Source organism: Siniperca chuatsi, linkage group LG10 (genome assembly GCF_020085105.1).
Source record: "Siniperca chuatsi isolate FFG_IHB_CAS linkage group LG10, ASM2008510v1, whole genome shotgun sequence".
In the NCBI taxonomy this organism is placed as follows: Eukaryota; Metazoa; Chordata; class Actinopteri; order Centrarchiformes; family Sinipercidae; genus Siniperca; species Siniperca chuatsi.
Genome location: NC_058051.1, coordinates 4,993,958 through 5,020,933, shown reverse-complemented (window position 1 = coordinate 5,020,933; position 26,976 = coordinate 4,993,958). Strand labels below are relative to the sequence as shown.

Sequence of the window (26,976 nt, the reverse complement as noted above, 5' to 3'; positions counted from 1 at the left end):
TCCAAATGTGTGGCGCCAGGGACTTCCCTGCCACTGCAAGGTCAGAGTGAGTGAGATAAGGCAAAATGGATCTGTCAAGGTGAAGCACAAAGTGAGTATGGGGCATGTTTGGACTCGCTGAATTCTCTGCCGTGAACATTTACATTTTAGCATTTATGTCCTCAGCAGGTTTGAGTCTTGCAATCAGAAAAGCTAACTGATGCAACATGCCGATATAGCAACATTTGATGCTGAGATTTACACACTCTCCTTCTTTCCCATTGCTATGCTGCATTCCATTCAAGGTCAGACATTGGAAGTTCCCAAATAATATTTCCGACCTCTGACCTCTAGTTTAATGTTGGGAAAACAACTACACTACTGTAGGTAATGAGAGTGTGCGTTACATCAAGTTTGTTTACGGGTTCTTCTGTGGCTAAGTTTAGGGATCTGGGTTGGACTGACTGCTAACACATCCCATACTCCAGGCGTAATCCATGAGATTTAAAGGATAATTCCAGTTTATTACAATATGGGTCCTTATTTGTGTAGTTTTGACTAGTCAAAATGTCTGCTGTGAAAAATGCCTATTTTGGCAAAAAACATGAAATTTGTAAGAATGTAAAACGGGAATATCTTTTTAAAACACTCTTGTAAAACACTCCTCATTCAACAGAATATGCTATGTCATATTTGGTAACCTATTCTACCTATAAAATATTCATAACTGCAAGTGTAATTCTATATCTCAAAGTCACATGTTTAACCATTTATCACACAAGTGTGTTGATAGATTTGTGTTCATGCAATGCTGAAACAGCATTTAGGCATTAAGGATTATGAGCATGTGAAAAACATTAAAGTATTATATTGAAGACATGCTATGTATGAGGTGTATGAAGCCATAATATTGTCAGACAACTTATCTTGAAAAATGTCTAATTTCTTGTCCTTAGTTTCCTCTTCAGGAAATAAAGTAGGAAGGCAAGACGTCCAACTTCGATTGTAACGGAACAGAAGAGAGGGAGAAAATGTGGGTCACCGCGGGTCATTTCCCAAGGCAAGAGTAATCAAATGCAATCACAGTGTGATCTGTTTAATAAATCCAAATATCAGAGCTAAATTTGAGATTTTCAACTTTACTTTTATCTCGCGGTTTAATAACTGGTTGATTTGATGAGAGAATATAAATCTAATAAAATGTAGTAATTGCTGACAGAGAAATGTTGATGTGTGTTTTGTGCTTTTATGTGTGTGTGTGTGTGTGTGTGTGTGTGTGTGTACGTGCATGTTTATGTCTGGACATCAGTTTCCCCCCTGCAGGTAATGAAGCACTCACATGTTTATTACAGGTTCCAACTCTGGAATGAAACCATCCAGAAGCATTATAAGGATATCCAGGTGGAAGTATAAACATCCTGGCACCGTTTAAAACAAATTCCTCTGCTCTGTTTTGTGTCAATCATACAGCAGGCTCTGCCAAATTCAATTCAAGACTTTATTGCTGCACAAATGCAATGAAGGCAAACTCAGGTTTGAATAATTCAGGAATAAAAGGAGGGACATTAGAGCTTTTTTATTATTGAGAATGAGAGAACAACCTTCAATTATAATCCCAGCTCAGTGTTTATCAGCATAAATAAATAAAAGTAAAAAATAAATAGGCTATTAAATACAGTATAAAACAATAGGCAAAAAGGAAGGAGTTTGCTCTTTGATGAATGAACTCTCAAAATGTTTGGAAAGGCAGCAAAAGTAGGAGACATTGTTTTGAAAAGTGATGGGAACTTAGAAAAATAATCAGTTTGGTAATATGGTAAAGAGTGAAATCATACAAAATGTACAAAATGTAATTGCAACCAGTAAACCAGAGTAATAACAAAATAATCCCTTTTCCAAAGATGGATCTATCAGCTACAACAGAATCATAGATACATTAGACAATAAAGTAAATATTCAAGTAAAGGAAGGTGTACATCAGTAACACAATGATTTGCAGTCATCAATTAAGAGCACTGGGAAAACTGTCCACTATACACTTCCCACTACACTGAAGAGCTGCTTCATTAAAACAGATAGAAGCAAACTCCCGCTAATGTTCCACAAACAGGCACTTTAAAATGTCTTCGAATGTCTGGAACGAGTCGAGCACTTAATTGTCAAAGCATATAGTTTCATCCCGTCAACATGTTACTCAAACCAACAAAAATATGAATGAATATTTGTATAGCTCTACAAAACTAAATGACACATTGAAATTGCAAACCAAATTATTATTTAGTATGAAATCATCTCAACCACAACAAGACTCATCATCATTAAATCTTTTTTTTTTCCGGGGCATTTGCATTTTGGCAAACTTCACCCTCTTCCTCTTCATTACTGCCGTGCTACAAACAGATGTATTGCATTCTAATTGAAACTTATTTCATTCACACAATTTCTCACTTCGATACCATCTCTTTTTGTTCAGGATTTTGTGTGATCGCCTTTTTCTTGCAATTCTGAGACAAACCAAGACAATGAGATTCTTGATCCAAGTGCTACATTATAAGTTTTAAATCCAATGTTTTTGGTAATTGCCCAAACACAAAGAAACAAAAAAAGTTAATCTGTACACACAGAGTACCTCATATATATCTATTTTTTTTTTTCATACAACATCACTTCTATAATTATAGCTTAATTTCTGCACGGAACCAGTAGAAGGCCAGAAACAACACCAGGTCCATCTGTGTTTATACACCTAAGCAACACCGTCTTTAATTTTGGGCCAACTCAAGCTCATTTCAGCCCTCTCAACACGCCAACCTTACTGGCCTAACAGGAAATGGACCAAAGTGCCCATTAAAGGGAGACGCCATGCGGGTCTGCACCAACCACAACCTGAGCCAGGACTGGACTCCACTGCTCTCATCCTATCACACTTACTGTGCTTCCCTTGTTTGTTTGATACTGGATGCTACAAGGTCAGGGTGCAATTTTGTAAAGTTGAAGCCGTTCTGGCTTGATTGTTGATTTTTATGAAGCAAGAATGTGAAATGAAGAAAAAAATGTATGAGCAATGAATTGTATCTATATAAGACATGGATAATAAAAATAGATATCTAAATATACAGTCTACTTGATACATCTACTGTTGTATATTTGTTCAATTCCCGTGTGAATGAAGATGAAGCAATCAAAAATGTACAGTAAGTCAGTCTGATATAGTCGGCCCCAAAGGATGGCACAGTTCTCTTGGTCCTGCCGTCCAAAGCCGTCCCTGCAGTTTCGCTCCAGCTCAGCTTAGAGTTCAAAGGGCTGCCTGCTTCAGTGCCCGAATTTAATTCCCTTTGTTGTCAGGATCACACCGCAAACACGCTCAGGGTGCTGGTCTGGTCCTTTAAACCCAAGATGCTGTAGGCAATTCTTTTCAAATGGCCAGGCAGCCTCACCCCAATGTTCTTAATATCTCTGTAAAAGAAAGACATGACAGGATATAAGAGGAGCTGCACATTGAATTACACTTTGGCTGTTCCAACACTTTTCACGCACACTTCCTGCCTCTCAAGCCTTGTAGTAATCACTCACCCATCCAACATGACGAAATGCCAGCCATTCATGTCTAGCTTGATCGCAGAACCAGTACAGCAAGCTGGGGTGTGTTCCAAGTTAGTAATCTACCGAGGTTTCAATTTATCTTCAACATTAAAGGATAATACTGGCGGTTTCGCTCTTCACGAGCATTTGATGCAAACCTGCAAAAGCCCTGCAACACAGCAGTCCAAAGCCAAAGCCTTAATTACAGCCTTAATTACTTAACGAGGATTCTCCCTGTTGACCATGAATCACTTGTCTGGCAAGCTGAGGGTGGGTCGTAAATAACTGCTGGTTTTCCAAGAGTGCTACCAGATGCCCTGAGATGGAAACATGGTGCCATGAAATCACACCATTCTGTATGACAAATACTTCAAAAGGGTTTCTAGTCTGCTGTACAGTCTACCCATCTTCCAAAATCACAAGCAAGACCAACTGAGATACGTATACCATGGCAGAGGATGTGTGTGTGTGCGGGGGGGGGCATGTGGTTAGGAAAAGCTCTGGCCCTCATTATTGCCCCAAAACAACCTTATTATGTACTTCACTAAGCCTTTTTTTCCAAAAGAGTCCATTTCATTAAATTGCCCCCTTACTGCTCCTACACATCTGAGAAGATCCAATTGCCTTCAATTACCCTGTGATAAGTTCAGGGGGTACATTCTGAGCGCACCTCTTCAATCTTTCTGGAAGTACAAATGTGCCGAATATGGGGCTTCAAACCTCGTCCATCTATTTCAGTTCCTTAATCTCCGCTAGTTGCTCCTGCTCCACAGGCTATTCTCTCCTCTTCCTTCCCCCCTTTAATGTTGAAGAAGCCACAAAAGGCCTTTGCCCTTAACAGGCAAAACTGGTGGTTTTCGGGGCTGTGCAGCTAGTGTGTGTGGGTGAAGGGAGGGTTGAGAGAAAGAATGGAGGGAGGAAAAAAGAATAAGGACTGCAGCAACCACAAGCCACCACCACCAGCCTACCACAAATGAGCCCACTCCTTCTCCTTCCCTCCATTACTTTTTCCATCTCAAACATTTCTCAAGTTGTAACTGAGGTTGGAGATTATATTGTGCGCAAACTATTCTGCTGGCTATTAAATAGCAACATTTTTAGGAAAACAAATACATAAACTACTAGGGGGAAGTCTATAACAGACTTCATCTTGGGAGGAAACAATCCATGTGCAATATGCTGGTTTTAATTCATGGCATAATTTGCCATGAATTAAAACCATTATGTTGTGTCACCAAATCTGAAATCATGTCCCACTTACTCGTTCTTCATCTGCAGGACCTGATCCATGGTGACAACCCCAGCGCAGTTGAAGTTCTCACTGTACTGACTCATCTTGATAGACTCCAGCCACTCAGAAACCGACCTGAAGGGGGAACCGTCCGAGCCGCTGGTGCTGGGCAGACGGATGGATACGCTACAAGAAAGAAAAGTAGATCCAAATGATAATAATCAACAGCCTTTACCCACAACACAGGCGGATGACTGAGGACTGTAATTACTGTTCAGGAAACCTGTTAGTGATAAAAACCAGTTGGAGCAGTAAGGGTAAGAGCTGATTAAGATATGAGCACGACAGCCTTTTGTCCTTTCTCACCGTTTCTGGCTTTAGTGCTCCCTCACAAAAGGGAAAATACGCATTCATGCACACAATCACATACAACAGAGCTTTAGTAATCCCCTGCCAGGAGTGTACACACATTTCTTTCATTAGCCTGGCAGGCAAGGTGTCAGTATGTCCTTTTAATGGTTTAAGTAGAACATCTTAAAGCTATTCCCCTTTCTTTCCCAAACTACCCTAAACACCCAGCCCCTATTTAACTTAAAATAAATGGGGAGCTGCTGCCAGACCTGTTTTAAAGTGTTTTGAAGCGGGTCCAGGTCTAGTATCCAGACAGTTGAGACAGGCAAAAGTCAAGTCTCAAGTCAGTCGAAACAAGTCCATGTCAAGTCTCAAGTCAAGTGAGACAAGTCTAGGGTGTGGAAGAGACGATACCAGATTGCCACAATGTCCCTGGTTTGATTCCAGCCTGCATGTCATACCCCCTTTTCTTGTCTCTATCTCTACTGTCATCTTTTGTAAAAAGGTAATATATTAAAAAAACAAAAAACAAGCATGAGTATGAAGTCCTGTCTTGGTCTCTGAATGCTGACCTTTAAAATGACATTTTACTGTTCCTGTCAGAGTTGTTAATAGTGTTTTTACATAGCTTAGACCAAGTCCTTCAATGCACAGGTCTAATAATTAAATATTCAAGGTGTATGGTCTTATTTAGTTTTTATTGCTCCGGGATTTTTACATGAAAACATAAGAATAGAATGTTTTTCCTGTCAAGTCTTAAGTCTTCAGTTTTGTGACTTAAATCCACAGCTCTGGCTGCTGCAAAGCAGAATGTGACCACTATAAAAAAAAAAACCTGTTGTTTCTTTTTAGGCTTACAGAGCACTTCTCAGAGGAGACCACAAGATTTTGGGTGCTTATTATCAGGGTTTTATGCTACATAAGTAAATAACATCAACCAGAAGAGAAACTGGAATAGTACAAAAGGAGTTAGCAGAAGTGAGACTAAAAATGGAATTTATATTAGAAGTAGTTTTGGTCACAGGGATGTTTCCAAGAACTGGTTGCTGATAGTGGCAGCTACTGAAGTGTTAGCACTGGAAAAATATGCATTTCAAGCCCTTAGTCTGGTATGTAAATAAATCTTACCGTGGGTCAAAGTCTGCAATGGTCTTCAGAGAGTCTGGGCTCCGCAGCAGCTTGTCCAGCAGGCTGACGATGTCTCCAAATCGCGGCCTCTTGGAGCGATCCTGGAGCCAGCACTGCAGCATCAGCTGGTAAACGGTTGAGGGACAGTCCATCGGCGCCGGCAGTCTAAAAGCCTCATTGATAGCCTTCATCACCTGCAAGAAGTTTTTCAGGTGAATAATCAGATCTTCTCTCACTGGTAGGTTTCTTCAAATCTGTGTTGACATTTCTAAATTTATCTTTTAACATAAAAAAAGCAAAACCTCAGAAAAGAGTGCGATCTGTGAACTTGCTGTAACACTGAAACTTACCTCATGGTTACTCATGTCCCAGTAAGGCCTTTCGCCAAAGGCCATGACCTCCCACATGACGATGCCAAAACTCCACACATCGCTAGCTGAGGTGAACTTCCTGTATGCTATTGCCTCTGGAGCTGTCCAGCGAATGGGGATCTTACCTCCCTGTTCAGGAAAAATAGCTTCACGTTAGAGATAAAAAAGGACTCAAGAATCTAAAAACCAACGCTGCACCTTGCAATGATCGGATTGAGGCGAATATTTTTTGCTTAAAGCTAACAGGAAGTCCCATATCTACTTACACTTGTTGTGTATGTCCCCTCAGGGTCGTCCTCTAGCACCCTGGAGAGGCCGAAGTCTGACACTTTACACTCCAGGGTGTTGTTGACAAGGATGTTGCGGGCAGCTAGGTCGCGGTGGACGTAGCTCATATCAGAGAGGTACTTCATGCCTGCAGCAATGCCACGCAGCATGCCCACCAGCTGAAAGGAGGCAAACTCTCCATCGTGGTCCTGATGGGAGAAAATGAACACAGATCTATTTTAGTTTTGTGTGACCCCAAAAAAAAAAGAAACATAGACATGATAGTACAGTACAAAATGATAAAACAGATATTAGGGCCCAGAAACATAGATACATATAGAAAGTTTTCCTGTTTGCAAATACTGTGTATCATTACTGTGGCAATAGTCGTAGCAGATACATTTCCATCTGCAAAAATGGTATGTGGTGGACTTACCCTTAGGTACCTGTCCAGTGCTCCATTCTCCATGTATTCAGTCACAATCATGGCATGTTTGACTGCACACGCACAAAAAAGAACAAATTACTTGCCCGGACTGACCAAAAACAGGCAAGAGAATTGTGAGAAAAGTTCAAAAAAAAAAAAAAAAAAAAAAAAAAAAACTCACAGAAGTCCTTACATTTGGTGACCACACCCTCCAGTCGAATGATGTTCTGGTGGGAAAACTGTCCCATGATGGAGGCCTCACTTAGAAAGTCCTGCCTCTGTTTCTCTGTGTAGCCCGGCTTCAACGTCTTGATAGCCACCGCCACCTCTTTCCTCCCCGGCACCTTCAGAATACCGCGGTACACCTCACCGAACTCCCCTGGAGAAAAACAACATCAATGGGACAATTGATTTAGAAAAGGGATATCAAATGAATATGTGTTTGATACGTTTTCTCTGGTTTCTTGCGGTGCAGCAGAGTAAAAATAAGGAAGTCTTTGGAAGAGAGGCTGTTTTGCCTGAGGCTCTCTCAGAGAGGTGTGTTCTGGCTGAGTGTTGAGAGAGAGCCTACAGTATGTTATATAATTGGTAGATAGCCTGTGGTGTGGAAGCATGGGAATCAGCTGTCACATGAGGAGAAAGGGTGGGGGGGGCACGGTCATGGGAACTGATGAGGGGGTGTATCTTGAATAAAGACTATAGGTTCAAAGTGTAGAGGTGGTCGCATTTAAAATAAACTATCATGAAAGATCTGGGCAGGGCCCAGGAGGGTGCTCTGATATCCTTCCAAAATACTGTTTCTGCAACACTTTCTTTTGTGTAATTGTTCATGTCAACTTGAGCCAAAACACATAGATCCCACAGCCAAGAGTTGCCACACAACAAAATGTCTCAACTTGTTGTGTGAGAACTCAGCCAGATAGACGTTAATCTCACTAAAGTAACCACTGTCAGTCAGCCTGTTAAGATGTGGAAAATGCACAATACAAACAGCGAATTTAGGGACTGAAAAAATCTTTCAACATTTCGGAGTTAAGCCCCACAGCACATTGTCTCAGCAGAGTTGTCACTCACCAGCTCCAATGACTTTCTGTTTGGTTATGTGGCTGGGGTGGATTTCAGTTGCAAACTTCATGATGGCTGTGTTGGGGTCCTCGTATGTATGTGGATCTACGTAGGTCTTCAGAGGTTTCAGTTGCTCTGTGAGAAAATAAAGAAAATTGTTGTAGGTTAACAAATTAATAAAATAAATTGAATAAAGTGAAATAAAGAGATGAGATTGATTTTTTGTCTACCTGAGCTGGAGAAGTAGGTGTCCTCTGGTCCTTGTCTGGTGTGTGAGTTTCTTTTCCTGAATAAAAAAATAAAAACCCCTCTGCAAATTAATATCCCACTTTCAAAGAACAAATGGACTTTTGTCTTTATATCATTTGCCTGCTTTAATATCAATAGCACATAGCAACCTTTGTAACCATTTTTCAAGACGTTCTAAGGCTTTCAAAAGGATTCCGACACTAGTGCAATGCGTCCATTCATACAGAAGCGGCCCTTTGATACAGGCTGACGATAGACTGTGTTTGCCAAGCTGATTTAAAGACTGAAAGACAGACAACCAGGCGGGAGGGAGGTGGACAGACGAACTACAGTCTGCTACAGTACAGGCCTAGGTCACCTTTACAAAGTGCCTGCGGTCTGGTACAGAAAGAACCAAGCGCCTCTTATCACCAACAATGTACCACCCCGGACCAATTTCCTTTCAAAGGCCGCAACACTCCCTAGAATATAACTACTGAGCAATGACAAGGAGCATTCAACGCAAATTCTTCCCTAGTGAGTGCTGGGACACAGATCCAGATAAAGAGAAAGTTGGCTAAAGGAAGAGAGAAAGAGAGAGGTGAGGAGAGACTGAATGCAAAGGCCATTCGGAGGCCCCACAAAGGAAAGGCAGAAGAATGAGAAAGGAAGCCAGTGGAGGAGGGTGCATTCTGACTGATTAATAGGACAGAAAGTGGGGGGCGGTTACTGACCGTCTGCGTAGGAACAGGACCACAACGACTATGAACAACATGGCCGCTCCTCCAACTGCTGCGCCGAAGATGACTGCTGTGTTATTTTGAGTAAGGAGTTCTAGAAAAGGCAAGTAAAGAAAACATTGACACACATCAGAGGAATCCCATTCTTGAACAAAGCTTGTGAAACTTTTACCATGGTGGTTCTCCTCTGTACCTTCAGGCAAGGTCTCAAACTGTTCCTCCATGCTAGAGCCTCCAGGGCTACCATCGCTGCTGAGGGCCTGCACCCTGAACAGGTAGGCTGTGCCCGGGGCCAGATTGTGGATCTGTACAAAATTCTTCTCAAGTATGAGCACGATGTAGGTAGTCACATCCAGGTTATCATCCTGGGAAACAGAAGAAGAAAGGTCAGGACGAAATTCTATAAAAAGAACCAGTGTTACTGTTGAAGATGGAGGCCACAGATTCAATTGTAGCATTCATTTTAGTGAGATAAATTTAGACATTTATGGTGGCGACTTCTCTTTCCTGTAACACGTAACACTACTGTGTCTCCTTGAAGTTTTTGCTGATGAAATGTATGTTTAGTTCATGATCATCAGATCAGGAGCTCTGAGCTTAAAATAATGCCTGTCTATTATGTTATTTAAATTAAATATCTTAGAAGCAAAATAAATTAAAAATATTTTGTTTACCTGTTTAATTTTAACACACGGCAGGAGAATAAACAAGAGTGACGCACCTTCTTGCGGTAGGTAAGTTCATAGCGTATGGGCTGTGGCTGGACTCGTGGTCGGGGGGATATGTCCCAGGAAAGGGACAAGCTGGTGGTGGTCCTCTCAACCAGTCGCATCGTGGTAATCTTGGGGGGATCTGTGGACAGAGGGTAGAGAATACTTCAGTATCTGTGGGATGTGAAAACCTCATTTCATCTCACTCCTGCAGCACGATTCGACTTGCAGAGCTGTCACTGCCTCACAGATAGCATCACTCCACTGCCTCATATCAGCAGCACACACCTGTGTAGTGCAGAGATGTAGTCAGAGCACTGGTGGATGGTGGTCTATTAGCCCGGGGCGCTGCCTGACTAGCGAACAGCGACACACCGCTATGTGCCTCCACTGTGAAGGTGTAGTTGAGGTGAGCGTCCAACTCGCTCACTGAAACCTTGGTGTCAGTCAGGCCCGCGCTGGCTGGCTCATAGCGAATTTTCTCTCCACAGGTCTGGCACACAATGCCCTCGCAGCGCTGGCAATCAATGCTGTAGGTGATGTCGGCTCGACCTCCGGTGTCTTCAGGCGGGCTCCAAGAGAGGAGGAGTTTTCCTGCAGAGAGCTGGGTGGTGGTGGCCACAAGGTCTCGTGGGGCAGAGGGGAGGCCTGATGAACACGAGGACATGGGATGTTAGATAGAAACAGGGAAGAAGAGAACCACAGGAAACAAAATGTGGTGGATTCCTTTCTGACATGACAGTAACGTTAGAATGTGCTTCTTAGATGTGAGATTCAAAACTCTCACCTCTTTCATGAGATCAGAAACCATGGTGCTTTAAACAACACACTAATGTGTGCAGGGAAAACAAGTACAACAAGAAAAGAAAATGTACTCCCTGCACATCCTGTAGGCTTCAAACAAAAGTCACTTTGTGAAGACAGATGGAAATTACTTGGCAGCTCACTGACAGCGGATATTTCAAAACATTCTTATTGCAAGGTTCTCATTAGAGATCAAGGGGACTCGTTACCTGAGCAGGGTCCAGTAGGGGGGTCAGTTGGGGCCCGGTAGAAGTCATCCATGCAGGGACAAAACAAAGCCCCAGAATCCAGCCTCTGGGTGTTAGCAGGACATGGCTCACACTTGTCAGCGGATGCTGTGGCTTTGAAGAAGCCAGGCTGACATTCTGCAAACACAAAGAGACATTTGCATGAGCAGGTGAACAAGGACAATAGTGACTTCAGACAACATTCCATACGACACAGTGCATAGCCAGTTCCTCCAGATCATTCAAACCGCTTTGAAAGATCAGTAATGCTGTGAACTTTTCACCTTGAAGTACAGCAAGGTGGAGTGGACACGTTTTTATGTCAAGGCTACAGGTCAGATTTAGACAAGTGAGATATGGAAGGGAAAACAGAGGCAAGACTCTGCGCAGTGTTCTCTACTCTACTCATCAAAACACACCAGTTAAGACGCTTCTCACATGAGCCCAACCCTGAAACAAAAACGCAGAGTCCCTGCTTAGCCGGCACTCCTACTCTTTACTGTTTCAACCACCAACCCCCCCTCTGATGCTGCTTTCTTACTGTCTCTCTCTCTCAACAAACACAACCAGTCATCCGACATTCCACAACAGTAAGTCAGTCAGAAATAAAGGCAACTGAATTAGGAAAGCGCCAAGAAATAGAAGTAAAACAGCCCAAAGCAGAGCATCCGTTTGCACTCAACAGTCGATTATATTTTTCTTTCAGAAACCCACATGCAGACTTTTGAAACTGTATCACCTAGATAAGATGACACATAATTTCACACGTCCAACTCAGAATAAAGAAATACAGGTAGAGGATCCAGCTGTGCGTAGCGGTGGTGAAATATGAACTTAATACGGTGTGAAATTTTGGACAGAGCGCGCCATAAAGGAGAGTGAAAATGAGACAGCCCCCTCCTTTAACTCTGAAAGAGCATTCCAACGGCTGCTGCTTACTCCTCACACCATCACACATTCATCCACACACACACACACACGTTCATGTATGCACTGCACACATGCACCCACACCCATATGTATGCACAAAATACACATACATGTATGCAAAGCACACCCGTGGACACATGGTTAAATCTTGACATCAGAAAAGGGATTATGTCCACTGCCTGTCACCTGTTCATGTCCCTCTGCCAAGGCAATTCAGCCACACACACACACACACACACACACACATATATAAACATGCACATATATCTCCTTCCTTCCTTCCAAGTCGTTTGCCTGGAGCGTTTAAATAGCTCATGAGAGATGTCATAAGATGAGGACAACGCAAATGAGAGTCAACATGTAGGCCAAAGGACAACAGAGAAAGACGCAAGAGAGAAAGAAAAAAAAGAATGGAAATGAATAAGTGTATGGCAAGAGAGAGATCAGACAAGGTAGAAAGGGGACATGATAGTCAATGGGAATTAAGCATGTGCAAGAGATTAAAGTTCATACCAGTGACCGGGGCAAAGCAATGAAACATTAAGTCAAAGGCAAACAGTTTCGATGTCAGATTCCAACAGAGGGGAGTAGAAAAGCAGAGCCAAGGACAAAGACAATATCAGATTCACTCAGAGATACTGTCTCAGTCCATGGCTGCTTTTCACTGCGGTTCATTTGAATGAAGTTCATTTGGAAGCCACAAGTGACCACACACAAGACGGAAAGCAAACGGCTCCCGCTCCATTTAAGTCATATCAAGGGGATTTAGTCGATTGACCATGGGTTTCTCTTCGACTCCATTCAGCTTTTTCTATTATTGCGGTTCACCAAGTTGCGGCAGAGCTGCTGTGAAGAGGTGTGTATTAACTGACGACAATGGTGGAAAGAAACATACTCAGCATGAGAAGAATTTGTAAGTTTGTCAAATGGGCTTGCATGTAACTCAATCCTCCCCTCAAGACAGCATCTCCTCTCTGTCTTGGCCAGCTGTTTCACTAACAGCCACTGCTACTCATTAACGTGAATGAGGCAGAGGTTGGGCGAGGCTGAAGAGAGGTGCTATGAAGGAACAGAAGGTTCGAGAAAGAAAGAGAGGAATACTGTATCCTGCTGAGGACTGAAGAAAAGAGGGGAGAAAGAAAAGAGACAGGCCAGGGCAAACTCTTCCATTGAGAAGGGGGAACAGCTGCTGCCTCAAACCCGAATTCATACCCCTACCTCTCCTCCTCGTAATCCCCAAATTCCTTCCTCCCCTCCTTTCTCTCCTCCCAGTCCTCACTAAAAAGGCTCCCAGCTAACCCATTAACATTGCTATTCACCACTGACCAGCAGGCAAGGAGAATGCCATGCCATTCAAGTGCTGAAAGAAAAAACATACACACACACAAGTATTGCAGATGGGAATAGCCGAAATGCCACATGGCAACTGAACAGAGGAGGACTAGCCTCTTTTTGGCGCTACAGTGCAGGCTGCAATGCATTGTGGTCAGGTCTGCAGAGATGATGGCCTTACACTGTTAGCCGCCTCTATAATCAAGATGCATTCCAGTGCACACCACCCAACAGGAGCACTGTAGCAGAGTGCCTTCACTGCAGCTTCAGTTTCAGCCCAGTTCTCCATTAAAAGGTGAATGAGTTTGTGTATCTTGCACACATGAGTCACAGTATATGAAACTAGATGACTCTCTGCTGAGGTGTTTAACAAGAGGATTCCTCGACAATAGAGCAAAGTCCGGTGAAAGGAAACTTCTTGGTTCCATGGAGTGGGTGGACGGGGACTTTGGATTGTTGCTGGACACAACAGGAAGCAGGAAGTGTGAGACTGATGCAGCCTTCCTTCCTAAAGCAGCCAATCAAAGCATGGAAACACAGGGGAGCGTGACCAAATGAAGAACTAGCGCTGAGACTACCAGAGTCCTGAGACAGAATAATAACTGAAAAGGAAGCCAAAATGTGTTGACCCGTCATGAATGCGAGCACTAAACTCAAGGGGGGCCTCCTGAGATGAACGCTTTCCCTCTTATAAACAAAAGTCTCTCAGCCTCTTCTGGGTTGACAAACTTAGACCGGCCATTTTTTCCCTCCCTATTGCGACAGAGCAAGGAACTGTTTGTCATTTGAGAGGCCCCATGCGCCTTGAGTGGCTCTGTGTTTGTTTACTGAGAGTGAGTGCAGGGGCCTGTTACATTCTGGGAGCCCGAGTGGCACTGGAGTGGGAGCCCCCATGGGCCCCCCGGTTTGTCGGCAGAAGTAAAGATGGATGAGATGGCGACAGTGATGAATGCGTGGTCGCATAGATGGATGAATGGGTAACATGGTGGCTTGACAACAGGAATCACCCTCAGGACTGGAGGAGTAAGTGGTAGGGGGGCCCCCACAATCGAGTCCGAAGCTGGGCTTTTAAAAGGCAGAAAGGTCATGTCTGCCTCAGGGTAGTTGTGAGTTAAACTGTCCATGGCTTACAGGGAGTCAGTGGCCAAGTAAAACAAACACATGCTTGCAGTGAGGAGGAGGGGGGTGAAAGAGTTGCAGCAGCAGACGATGGCTTGTCTCATGAGAAACGAGGTTAAATTCAGAAGTATAGCCAGTGAACAAAAAAACATCTTGGAAAAATAAATCCATAAGAAATAATATCAAGATCTTTATCAGGGCAGCTCACCAAATATATCTGGAGGCATGTAAGTCCTCACTTTGTCTGTACCCTCATCTACCTCACTTCTCCTCCTCACCCCCCTATTTTCATTCCTGAGTTGGTCAGACCCGTAATTGCAATATGTCATGTCATTTTGTTTGTATGCAGGGTGACAACATGTCATTAGCATTTTGGGGGAGTCGGGTTGTGGTGGAACAATGGGGGTCTTTGATGGGGGAGGTGAGCCGGTAACATGAGCCAGGGGTCACTGAGGTAGAAAAGGGGAGGGGGGAGCAGGGGGCAGTAAAGGTGTAGGGGCTGATGGAAGTGTGTGCGTGTGGGATGGTGGGGGGACATTAGTCAAAAGGATTAGCTGACCAATGGAGCAGCTGTAAGGGCATTACATCTGTTTTACAATTGCACTCAGGCTTTCATCTAGGGTTGTTAACTAACACAATAAATTCCCTGATCCCCTTTCTCCTCTCACTCCTTCTGTCCACTCAGGCTCACCAACAGGAGGAGGGATACAGGGAGTGAAACCTGAAGTCAAAGAGGCACAAAACATACTCAACATGGTCTAAAGTAAAGCAGATACTTTGAAGAAACCAATCCTGGCTGACCTGAAAGTCAAAGACAGCTTCCAGACGCCTCAGCTGGACCATAGTCATGGACATTTGGCCACATTTCTCCATGTTGCTGGTCACATTCAGACAGCCAGATGGCAAACACAACACCATTTCACTAGACCACGCTGAGCCAACAGGTCACACACTGGATGCTGACAATCGTCTGCTTCCTGGTTAGGGGAAGGGGCCAAAATGGGACCAAATGCACCAATAAACAAAATGACTTATCAGGCAGGACAACAAAATCGAAAGTGGCTGAGCGAGGCCGCTCAGCACGGAGCAACAATGGAAAGCCCTGAGCCAACGGGTCGGGGAGTCACCGAGGGATTAGATGACCTCCGGTTTCCGCTGCAGGCTCGTCCTAGCGATGAAGGGTGGGTGGGTGGTGTGTTGTGCTGGGGGGATGACTGACTGACATGGGGGAAGGAAAGTGCTGACCTCACACACCAGCAGTACAATACAATGTGCTTCACATTGCTCTGGACTCCCCCACCACAACACACACACACACACACATACATACACACAGCCTCCAGGCTCAGGAATGTCACCAAGAGGAAATATGTCCCAACTTCCCCACCACAACCAACACACACTAAAAAGCCAAGAATTGCTGAGGCTCAGTTATTTGACTAATGGCAGACATTTAGAATTTAAATTAGGAGACATTTAAACACAATTAATTGGTTGATGAAAAACTAAATAATTACTTTTTGCTTAAAATTTGAAGAAACCAACACCAGGCTACACTAACCAATATTTAAGCAGTTTCAATCAGCTCTATGTAACTCGTTAGCCTCTTTTCACTCATATCAGTAGTATCTAGTTAATCATGTTTTTGATGAAGGGCAAACCAGAGCTGAAATATTTAATATTGGACTTATGTTCATCAGGCGACCAGAAACAAAACTCCAAATGAATGCATATTTTGCTTTGTGTCGTTGGATGTGTAAATGAGCTAATGTTATTGTTTGCTAACAAGTTCGCCATATCAACTTTATAGGGTGATAATATCTGAGATGTTGTGTTGTCAAGTAACAAAAAATAGATAAATAAATCAATTAATGCAGCTTTAAACTCATTTTGTGATAAGACATCTAGCCATCACATTTTTTATCCGCCATTATTGCTATATGCTAACAATAAAACACATCTGTGGGTTCTCATTAGCATGTCTGTCTTCACTGTAAACGATCCAGCAAAAATTGTCATTATTGTCTGTGCATAGTACATCCAAAGGTAACATATCTGATATAATGCTCAACCATCACACTGATGACACTTTTTAAACCACAACAGTATGATTTGCTCTAATCCACATTAAAGATCCATAAGGGCCACCAGATCTCTTTGCTACATTTCCTGTCATCTTGTTCGCAGTAATTGCCAGTGTTCTGTTTACTCCAAACGTGGCCCAACAAGACAGTGCATGACACCACTTGAAAGTGCCTTCAGAGTCCCCCCATTATCTAACCAACTCCCTCAAGTTCAGCCCACTAGGCAGACGTTACCTTGGCACGAGATCTGAGGAATCTACAAATTCAAAGTAATCACGGTGGCTTTCGAGAGCCAAGGAAGAAAAAGAGAGGCTATATCCAGACAGCACATCTAAATTAGCAGAGTTGTCCGATAAGTCGACTTTTTATTTATTTCTGAGACTGGCTACAGGGACCAAGAGCCAAGGGAATTCGGCAGAGCAGAAAATTTCAATGTGGGGATTATCCTGCAGGAATAAGATGATTTCATTATGTGAATCCACTGTAAACCAACTAAATAAAATCCCTGAGATGTGTGACGTGAGGTGCTGTGTTTACGTCTCTTTGTATACTCGCCATCAGATAAACTGAAATTGCAAGACTTTGGTCTTAAAAGGTTGGGGTGATTATGATGAACCAGTTGGCTCCAGGTACGAGCAGATTTAAAAACTATTGGCCATGAAACACTTGATCTCTAGCGTTCTGTAGGATGTATTTCCAAGTGAACAATCAGCATTCCAAATCCTAACTTCCATCATAAAGTTTACCAACGAAAACAAAAACTGACAGCTAAAGTTTACATTTCACCTTCACTAAATGTCTATGCCTGGAGCACTATGGAGGACAGTTGTTTTTCTCTCCTTCTCCACTGAAAACTATCTGATTGGCAGCATTGTTCAAATTTAGCCTCTATTTATCTTTACGAGTCAGTCGTGGAGAAATGTATTTACCAGTGAGAAAGAACTGTACACAGTCTAAATAGTCTCATCAGGGCCGTGTGAAACGGGATGTTTAAACTCTATTGGTGTCATATTCATGACCTGCACAACAGCCAAAAATAACAGTCGCTCTGTGATTTCACAGATAGCAAGAACACAACACACAAAGGAAAAATGTTTTGTTTGTCAGTTTGTTATACTTAGGACAGCTTGCGGCAGTGTACGTCTCTTAAGTAAATTGCATTAAGTACTGTAAAATGGTGATAGGCATTATGTGTTGAGATAAGAAACTATCAAATAAATACAAGATGAGAGGCGAAAGATTGAGGCTAAAATAGAAAGACTCTTCAGGGACAGGCAGGATGTGGGGAGAGGTAGAGGACGGCAAAAGAGCTTACACAAAGGCAAAAAAGCATGCAGAACTAGTAGTTACTTAACTTAAAAAGCAAAAACACACCCAAGTCAATTACTACCCATACAAATCACTCACCACAGCGCACAGTCACACAACTACAACTTAGTCACCAACTGTTTGTTACATCAGCTGAGGATGAGTTTGGAGACAGGACAGGACAGAAAGGGAAGCAGGGGGAAGAGAGAAAATGGTTTACTGGAACCTCTTTGGCGAGAGGAATAATAACTTAACTGGAACTCAGTGGACAGTTGTTCCACCAAGACGGCATTTACACCAAGACACCAAAAATGCCCTCAGCAGTCCAAATATTCCACATTGTGTCTCCCTTTTTAAATACGGCCGTGTGGAAACCATGATGTGGGATTAAGTCTTATTTATTGAGGCTTTAGAGCGGCTGATGAGGTGTGGACCTGAACGATTAAACACAATCCTGAGGACCAGCCGGGGCAGCCTGTGGTCCTTTGTGGGGTGACACATGGTATGCAGTTCTATTGTGCCAGGGAGGATTATGGGTAAGGAAGGGCGTGATAGGCAACGGAGGAAAACTGTGTCAGTGTCAACAGTGAGTCACAAGTGGAAACGCACAGCGCTGCTGTCGATTTAAAAGTCAAGCACTTAATTGCCAAAAAGTTACGTTTTTTTCCCAGAATTGAAAAAAAAAGTGTTTATTTTCTCACTAGGGAGATTGAAACCACGTCATCCCGATCTGATGCCAAGTGAGCCCACACACTGGAAGCTGCTTCCACCATGTTTGTTATTATTGTTATTTACTGAATATGTATTTTTTGTTAACAAATTTCAGTCATGGAAAATGACTTGTACTGTGCTTAGAGTAAGTATAGCTTTGGGGTACTTTCCATTTCATGCTGCTTTGTGCTCCTACTGTACTACATTTCAGTACAGTAGTTACTATTCAGATTAAGGTTTTTCATACAAAATGCATACAACCAATATAAATATGATGTATTGGTATAGATTAAATTATCAGTATACAAAATGATCTCCACCTCACCACGACATCAAAATGCTGCTAATATGTTAATTCATCAGTAATAATAATCCAATAATAGAATAGCCTATATTTAACACTCTGATAGGAACAATTCTGCATGAGTAGTTTTAACTTTATATTATATTATAATAGTTTATATTATATTTTAAGTATAATTTACTGATAATAATCTTCACTAAGGTAAACTTTTGATACTTAAGTAAAAGATTTGAATGCTTCTTTCACCAGAGAAAGATTTTTATTATTGCTGCATTTCATTTGAATGAAAAATAATAATAATACAAAGTTTTAGTGCTGTATAAGCTGGTGAATCAGTAATAGAGAGTAGAGGAGAATAAAAGCAAATAAATAACAAAATGAGTATAGACAAGAAAGTAATTCATTTGATAAAAAACACAACAGTCACAACAAGTTTCAGTCTTTATCAGGCCTTCATCGGTCTTGTGAGGATTGTGGTAATAAACATAATTCCTGAGAGCAGCTTTCAATGTGCTTACTCTATGCTACGATTCATTTTATAATTGACACTATGTTATATATTTTAAGAGACAAAATAATTCTCTTTTATAGTAGTCTCTGTAATGCTTTCATAAAAAACAAAAGCTCGTTTTGTGCCTGTGTGATATGATTTACAACCAGTTCATGAAAGCTTTTACATTTGCTGCTCTAAACACTCTGCATTCCTCTGCGGCACAGGAAGCGATGTGTTTTATCTTTAGTTTGTTTGTCAGAAAGAAGGACTCTGCATTTAACATGAGCAATGACGGGCACCAAGAGAAGGGCACCACACGCCACCTACAAAAAGCTTTAACAGAAAGTTTAAGGAAAAAAGATCATAGAAACACAGTTTGACGGACGAGTGATCTCAAAGCCAAAAACACCACAGCGGTAAGTGCTGATGAGGAGACGGAGACAAAAACCAGATAAAGTCACAGATTTCTACTTTAACAGGTCCCACAGGGCCGAGGAGTCATAAAACTGAGTGAACACATCACTGAACATGGAAACTTTCAACCTAAGTAAGAAAAAACACCACAATTGAAGTTTTGTGGTTTCTCCCCGAACAGTACGCAGCACAGGAAAGAAGTGGGGAGAATGATTAACAGTGTGTCTGTATGAGATTCCACTTAAAGCCCTTCGAACCATTCATCTTGGCCCCGCACTGCACTGTGATTCATTTCCACCTTCATCTACAACTGCCCTCATGCGTCTTCCAATCTCTTATTTGACTGGTTTTTCTTTGTTTAGTAATTTTTTTGTGAGGGCTTGACCAGGAGCTGCTCTTCCCCCCCTGGGAATTCCACAGGTCTGGAGTAATGTTGGGAGGCTCCTCCTCGGCAAACTGATCAGGAATGTACCAAGCAAGGGGGAGAGGAGGTGGAGGTGGAGGTGGGTTCCTCCGGACTCGCAGGGAAATACAGCGCTTCATTGTTCTCCTACCTTTACATTCCATTCCTCACCTCTCTCTATTTTAAAATCACACCCCTCCACTAAACACAACCTCTCTGTCACTTTTGTATGACTTTTCTTTCATTCCTTCCTGCCTCTCCTCCTCCTCGTCCTCCCTAATCATCTTACCTGGCACTTTCCCGCAGCTAAAAATGATGTACTGACAGAAAACCTCATCACTTTTATCGGTTTGTTGCCAATGGGAGGGAAACTAAGTGGAAAAGCAAATCTATTATAAGCAGGCTGCATGTGGATTTACAACAGTAGTCCAAGGTGTGTGTTCCAGAGTGTGATTAAGGATATTCATACCTGTGTGTGTGTGTGTGTGTTTCAAGCCATGCATGTGTGTGTGTGTGTGTGTGTGTGTGTGTGTGTGTGTGTGTGTGTGTGTGTGTGTGTACAAACGAGTTCCAGAAAAAGCGGCGGAGGAGGAGTATTTGGGGCTGATGGGAGTCTTTAGGTGTTCTGTCATGGAACAAATCTCAACAGGCCCTTGCATGCCAACCTGTGTTGTATGTTCACATACACTTGCTGGAGCCACACAATACACCCCAAAGTTGAGGCTCAGTAAATTTGTGAAAACAGAGGGGGAAGAGGGAGAGATGGATGCGGTGACAGACAGGGGAACATGTAGTCGGCATACCCGCTCACAAGAGGTGGGTCTATGTATTCTGTGATGCTTGAGATGAACAAAGTAACGGAGGCTCAGGAGTTTCCTCCTGCCTTCTCCCGTTTACCCTCCACCAGCCTTGAAGATGCTAATCCATCACAGTACAGTAGCCCTCCGGCTTCTTTGATCACTTTCAGCACCCTGACAGCCCTTCCCACAACAATAAAAGCCTTCTTTACAGGACTTATGCCATAACTACAAAGTCAAAAGACTGATTTATGGTTGGACTATGTACCACACCCATATCAAGATAAGAGAACAGATGATAATGAGAGAGCAGGAAATCACCTGATGCAACTGGCTGTAAGTTATGAACTATGAGAAGAGTTGTGAAAGGTGAAGTGTTTGAGCATGACTTCAACATTCATTAAACAACTTTTTAAATATGTGGTTTCAAGTCAGTCATGACTGTGACTAAAAGAAAACACTATAAAGAAGATTTGTACACAATGTTTTGTGCTACAAAATTAAATTAGGAGACATTTCTTTCAGAACTACGTGGTAGTGTTAATTTAGGGTTTACAACATGTAGGTGCAACCTGAATGTGAGCTCTTAACACCTTCAGATTGAAAACTGCCCAATTTGAGCCTTGCTGACACAAGGGGGTGTATCATTTTATAGCACAAGCAAATTAGCAATGCTTGTACAAACCTTTCCACTGAACTGTACATCTTACAGTCATATCTGGAAAGCAAAAGCACATTTCCTAATTTTATAGGTATTGGTTCAAGGTCAGGGGTAATGCCAGGACATGTACAAATAGGCCTAAGCATTCTTTCCATAGCAGTGGAGTCATGTTAGCCAAAGGGAGAATTCCATTGAACAATGATAATAACACCTATGATAATGGCCATATGGGCTTGTTTTACAACCTATTGCAATTAAAATAAAGGTAAATGGTGACTAATGCCAAATGGTCGCTTCAAAAACACACTCACATGGGAACTGTTTCCCAGGTTTACACCCAGATAGGGTGAAGTGCCTGGGGGCAGAAAGACCTACCTTGACACGCGTCTTTAACTTCTTCATAGCCTGGTTTGCACTGGCACTGTCCAACTGGTACCACCCACTCGCCATCCACAGTGCAGTAGATGCGAGGCAACTCCTCGCTGACGGCGTTATTCACGCACACCCCGCTTACTTCCCTCAGCGCCTGGTTCTCACCTCCGGCCACAGTCTCAGGGAACGACGCAAGGCTCTGCACTGTGGCTGGGCAACTTTTGTAGTAGACCCTGACAGAGAGAAGAGCGACGCAGGCTCCGATGTCTTGAAAAGCCAAGTAGAAGCCTTTTCGAGACAAGTTCTCCACCACTCGCGTCTCAGTGTTGATGCGCAGTTCATTTTTGCTGGTGATCTCGTCAGGCGCTATGGTGGCCACTTTCTTAAACTGGCCCTTGCGGAAGGTAGTGCCCACGTCTGCGTCTGACTCAGACGTGAAGAGGTTGAAGGTTTCCTTGCAGGTCAGCGAGGTGCCATCAAAAGAGTTGCAGTCGCGTACAATAAACTGGAGTTCAACAAAAACCCGCGAAGCCGATGGACGCCGCTGGATGAAGGTTGTGCGCAGCCAGTTGTCCTGCTCACGTTCCCCAACATTGCAGACGGAGTAGGTATAGAACTGAGAGCCGTTCAGGGTCCTCTGGACGACCTCCCACTGGAACAAAACCACACAAACCAACAAGGTTAGAGGTACGAACACTGACCCCTGGGGAGACCCTCAGCATACTGTGCTCAACCAAGGCTATAAGGGAGGAAAAATAAAAGGGCACCATAGCACTTCACATGAGGGTTCAACCACTGTAGTCTGTGTGTAGGGGAATCCATGGCTCTACATGTTGCTAATTACTCCCCCTGAATATTTTAACTATCCTTCACAGCAATAGGCCTAATACATTTCTGCAACACGGAGAACTCCACTTTATGAGCCTTTACAGCATAACAATGCAGCAAACCTCAAGGACCTTGTGTGAGAAACCATTTCTGACATAGCAAAGATACCAAATTATTTGCAATTCAGTCTTTCACAGGCTGTTGCTACTGTTGGCATTGTCCCCAAATAGTGTTGCAGCTCGCATTCTAAATGCCACAAATATTTTGAAAAAATTGACAGCATGTTTTAACATAACCTTGGCTGTTGAGGAGCAACTGGCCCTCACAGGGGCAGAGCCTGTGGTTTGCTCGCTGCATGTAGCCACTGTGCTATTAATTAAAGGAATGTGCTTTGCTGGCTGAGTGTGTGGCTCTGCGTATAAACTTGATGTAGGCTACAACAGTAGAACCAACACCTCTATTAAACAGCTGGTGAACATTTTTTATAAGGGGCCTTTAAAACTAAAAATAATTATTATCATAAGTGATGGTAGTTACATGAGAAAGTGTGTACAATAAAAATGGTTTCCAACAAACTTCAAAAAAATAAAACACCACCTGATGCTTATTAGTGCAAAAAGTGAAACTTAAGTGTCAAAGTGATTATTTAAGCAGTGAAACCTCTCTTAGAAGAAGTTGGGTGAGCCACTGTGAACAGCACGCCTGCACATGCCTTTGAGTCATCAGCACATGAAATGAGGCTATTTACAGTGAATCTGCATGAGCCTGACTGGTCAATTACTTTGAAACCGCGATGTGGAAGAAGGCACACATACCTCCTATACTGGCGAAGAGATAACCACAGCATTTGGGTGTAATAATGTAGCTATTCTCTAGACGCATCTCTAAACGTAGACATTTTACCCTGGTTTAAGGAAAAGGTAGCTCTGACTGATTGGCTCCATCTGAAACCCCTCCCCCTCTAAAAAGAGGTACCACATGCTGCAAGCTTTAAAAGTTAATTGCTCTCTAACATACAATTCTGAAGCTGAAGCCTTGAAACCGCAAGAAGCCACAAGTATTCCCAGTTCAGAGCTAGCAGCTATTCTGTCTGCCTACGCTCTGGTGTAGCCCAGACATGCTCTGCAGGCAACCCCTGATAGGATCCTACAACTCCTTCTCATGTCCATACTCAAGCAACTATTAGGCTCTAACTGCCAGATTTTATAGAAACCTGACATGTATACACATGAGGCCCACTGAACCACACAAGTCAAATATTTTGCACTGGAGGCTCTCAATTCAGCCGGGCCCTTCCTTCTCCATGCAGATTTATCCTAAGGCAAATTCCAAGTGGAAACGTGGGAGCTGGAGGAGAAGCCGAAGCCGGAGCAATACTCACCCCGGGCTTGTCTCCCTGATCTACGGGCCATGTCAACCAGCCCAGTTCACCTCCTGTTGCCTTCATATCCAAAAGCACCTCTGTGGAGACATGACAACACTGTCAGTACATGAGAATAAACCTTTACATTTTGATGGACATCATCTGTCCTCTATTTCTTAAAAACAAACAAACTCAGATATTTACAAATGGAAAAACATTTACGAAAGACAGTGATTTAAAATTTGCTGCATAATTACCCCAAATCTGACAGGATGTAATTACCAATCTAATTCAACAAAACGAACACCTTCTTTAGTTTAAACAGAAGGTTGTTCAAAACTCTTATGAGTTAGTTTTATTGGCCACATGCAGACTTTTTACTTAGCAATAACTAAAAATAGACTTTGATATACTTGCGTCAAACTAATGGGTAAAAAAAAGAAAAAGAACACTGTATGCACAATTGAAAAGGCAAGAGAAATGCATAAGAATACAAAGGAAAAAAAAGATTACAATGTGATTAATACATTTCAGAAACAAATTGCACACAACAAACGATCTCCAGAATCCACCTGCTGGTGTCCACATGCAGGATACACTCAATTGATTATTAGTAATTAACTACACGACTTCAACGAGAAACAGGTTTTATACAATTAAAGCGTTTTCATAAAATACGACTTAAGACTGTCACAAAATTAAAAACGTGTGTTTCCAGGTTTTAAAGTTTCTTAAAGGAGGTTGCCCGCATGGCACGCGTGCTTCACTTCAATAAACTTTAAAAAGTTTAAGGCAATCAACTTTTGGGAAATAATTTTCAAAATAAACTCACCTTCTTTAGTCTGTAATGTAATTAATATGCCGTTAATGAGTACATATGAAAATAATAATGGTTTGACTCCACGAAAGAAATCCATTTGGAAAACTTGTCCTTCCTCTCTCTCCGCTCCTGGGCTTGGCTGGGACTCTGCTCTGAGAGGTGAGCGCAACTCTCTGCAGCTCATTCACAAACGGCCAGCACGTCACAGACTCCGCCTGCTGGAATGCGTGTGTGTGGGTGTGCATGGGGTGTTTTCAGGGGAGGGGGTGGAGGGGTGATGGTGGTATATGGCAAACTTTTGCAACCTTCAGGGGCTGTCCGAAATGTTGTCGCACATTGGGAACGCACGTGAAGTCCTAAAAGTAGAAATTTTAATAAATCCAAATTAAAAAAAAAAACACATCTCTGTATCTAATATTAGTCCACACCAAACTTTCCAAACACACTCCTATCCGCTGAATTTCTAGGGACACACTGAAACAACAACTGCAGGATCAATATGGTAAATTATGGACCTGTAGGCCTAAATCATCAACACTCCTTATTGAATTGATAGACATAACAAATTACTATGTGGGTTCAATGAAGCTAAGTTTTTAAAAAAAAAAAAAGCAGTGGTGGAAGAAGTATTCAGCAACACAACAGTGCAAAAACATGACAAGTAAAAGTCGTGTATTCAAAATCTTACTCAAGTAAAAGTACAGAAGTATTATCAGCAAAATGTACTTAAAGTATCAAAAGTAAAAGAAGTCATGCAGAAAAAATGGCTCCTGTGAGTGTTTTTATTATTATTAAATATTACGGTTACATTTATGTATAAGCAGCATTTTAATGTTGTAGCTGGTGGAGGGGAAGCTGATATTAAGTACTTATATTGTTGGATAGTTTAATTTGTAACAATGCATCATATTTTATACACTGATCATACTTTATATACTGTGTAGAAATTTGAAAAATAAGTAGAATATTAAGCGACAGAAAATGGAAATACTCAAGTAAAGTACAAGTATCTTAAAAGTGTTGTTAAGTACAATACTTGAGTAAATGTACTAAGTTACTTTCCACCACTGATAAAAAACGTGCTGTACTTGTGCCTACGGTACTTCCATGTGCCTACGGTACTTCCATGGAGGCCTGAGATACTGAAATACTGCATTAAAGGGACAGAATATGGTAATAAATTAATTTAATACATAAGGAGTTACATGAATATTTGTGGATTCTGGAGAACATGTGTAAAAAATTATTTGCACTAATGCTGAAACCACCAGTGAATTAGTCGATCGATGGAAAATTGATCACCAACCATTTTCATAATCGATTAATTGTTATTATAGTAATTTATCAAGCAAAAATGTCAAACATTTGTTGGTTCCAGTTTCTGAAATGTGAGTATCCACTGCTTTTTTCTCATTTTGTATCACTGTAAATGAAGGCAAGCAATCTGAAGACGCCGTCTTGGGATTTGGGAAACTGTGATATTTGTCACCATGTTGTGATATTTTATAGAATTAACTATTCATCGTTTAATCCAAAACAATAATTGACAGATTAGTTAATAATGAAACTAATCATTAAATGCAGCCCTAATCTGCACTACATTATCTTCCTATGTAACATTCAAGTACCAATTTGTCAGCCTCCCTCCTTAAATTCGAAAGATGCAGAGTTTACAGGGGGCACTTGAAGGCACCGGTAACGCTGGTTACAGTTTTGCCTACCTGGCTATCAAGCAGCCTGCAGGACAACAGAATCATTTACATGGAGATATTGATTTAGAATTGTTTGCCACGTTGAATGGGCCTGAGGAGGGAAAAGCGAGAGGCGCTCTACTATACGCCCCTTTGTTCTTCTCATCCCCACATACAGAGGTAGAATCGTTCTGACAAGCGGAGAGAGATGTATTCATATAAGCATAAAAGCAACT

At 42.2% G+C, this 26,976-nt stretch overlaps 1 protein-coding gene across 2 annotated transcripts; it reads right to left on the bottom strand.

Annotated features, from left to right (window-relative positions):
* Positions 1 to 1,463: 1,463 nt before the first annotated feature.
* On the bottom strand, positions 1,464 to 25,234 carry epha2b (eph receptor A2 b). Of its 2 annotated transcripts, none has more exons than XM_044211265.1 (17): positions 25,062 to 25,234; positions 24,248 to 24,327; positions 22,042 to 22,690; positions 11,093 to 11,248; positions 10,368 to 10,727; positions 10,091 to 10,221; positions 9,563 to 9,734; positions 9,364 to 9,463; positions 8,632 to 8,687; positions 8,411 to 8,536; positions 7,518 to 7,715; positions 7,346 to 7,407; positions 6,909 to 7,118; positions 6,622 to 6,771; positions 6,272 to 6,465; positions 4,823 to 4,978; positions 1,464 to 3,435 (listed from the first exon to the last, which is right to left on the bottom strand). In XM_044211265.1, exons 1-17 carry the CDS (start codon positions 25,231 to 25,233, stop codon positions 3,327 to 3,329), a joined length of 3,081 nt encoding a protein of 1,026 aa, XP_044067200.1. In that variant the 5' UTR covers position 25,234; the 3' UTR covers positions 1,464 to 3,326. The 2 variants fall into 2 exon arrangements, with proteins under 2 accessions (XP_044067200.1, XP_044067201.1); XM_044211266.1 differs by having other exon boundaries at positions 7,530 to 7,715; positions 25,062 to 25,233.
* Between the last annotated feature and the right edge of the window lie 1,742 nt (positions 25,235 to 26,976).

Bases quoted from the DNA above. Each gene is read 5' to 3' on its own strand.
- epha2b (XM_044211265.1), bottom strand. From the start codon at position 25,233: ATGAGCTGCAGAGAGTTGCGCTCACCTCTCAGAGCAGAGTCCCAGCCA. The intron at 7,408-7,517 runs GTGAGTTTTTTT...GTGCGTGTGCAG, and splicing joins CACCAAATGTAAGGACTTCT to TCAAACATGCCATGATTGTG. The intron at 4,979-6,271 runs GTAAGATTTATT...TCTTTCTTGTAG, and splicing joins ATTGCAGACTTTGACCCACG to CGTATCCATCCGTCTGCCCA.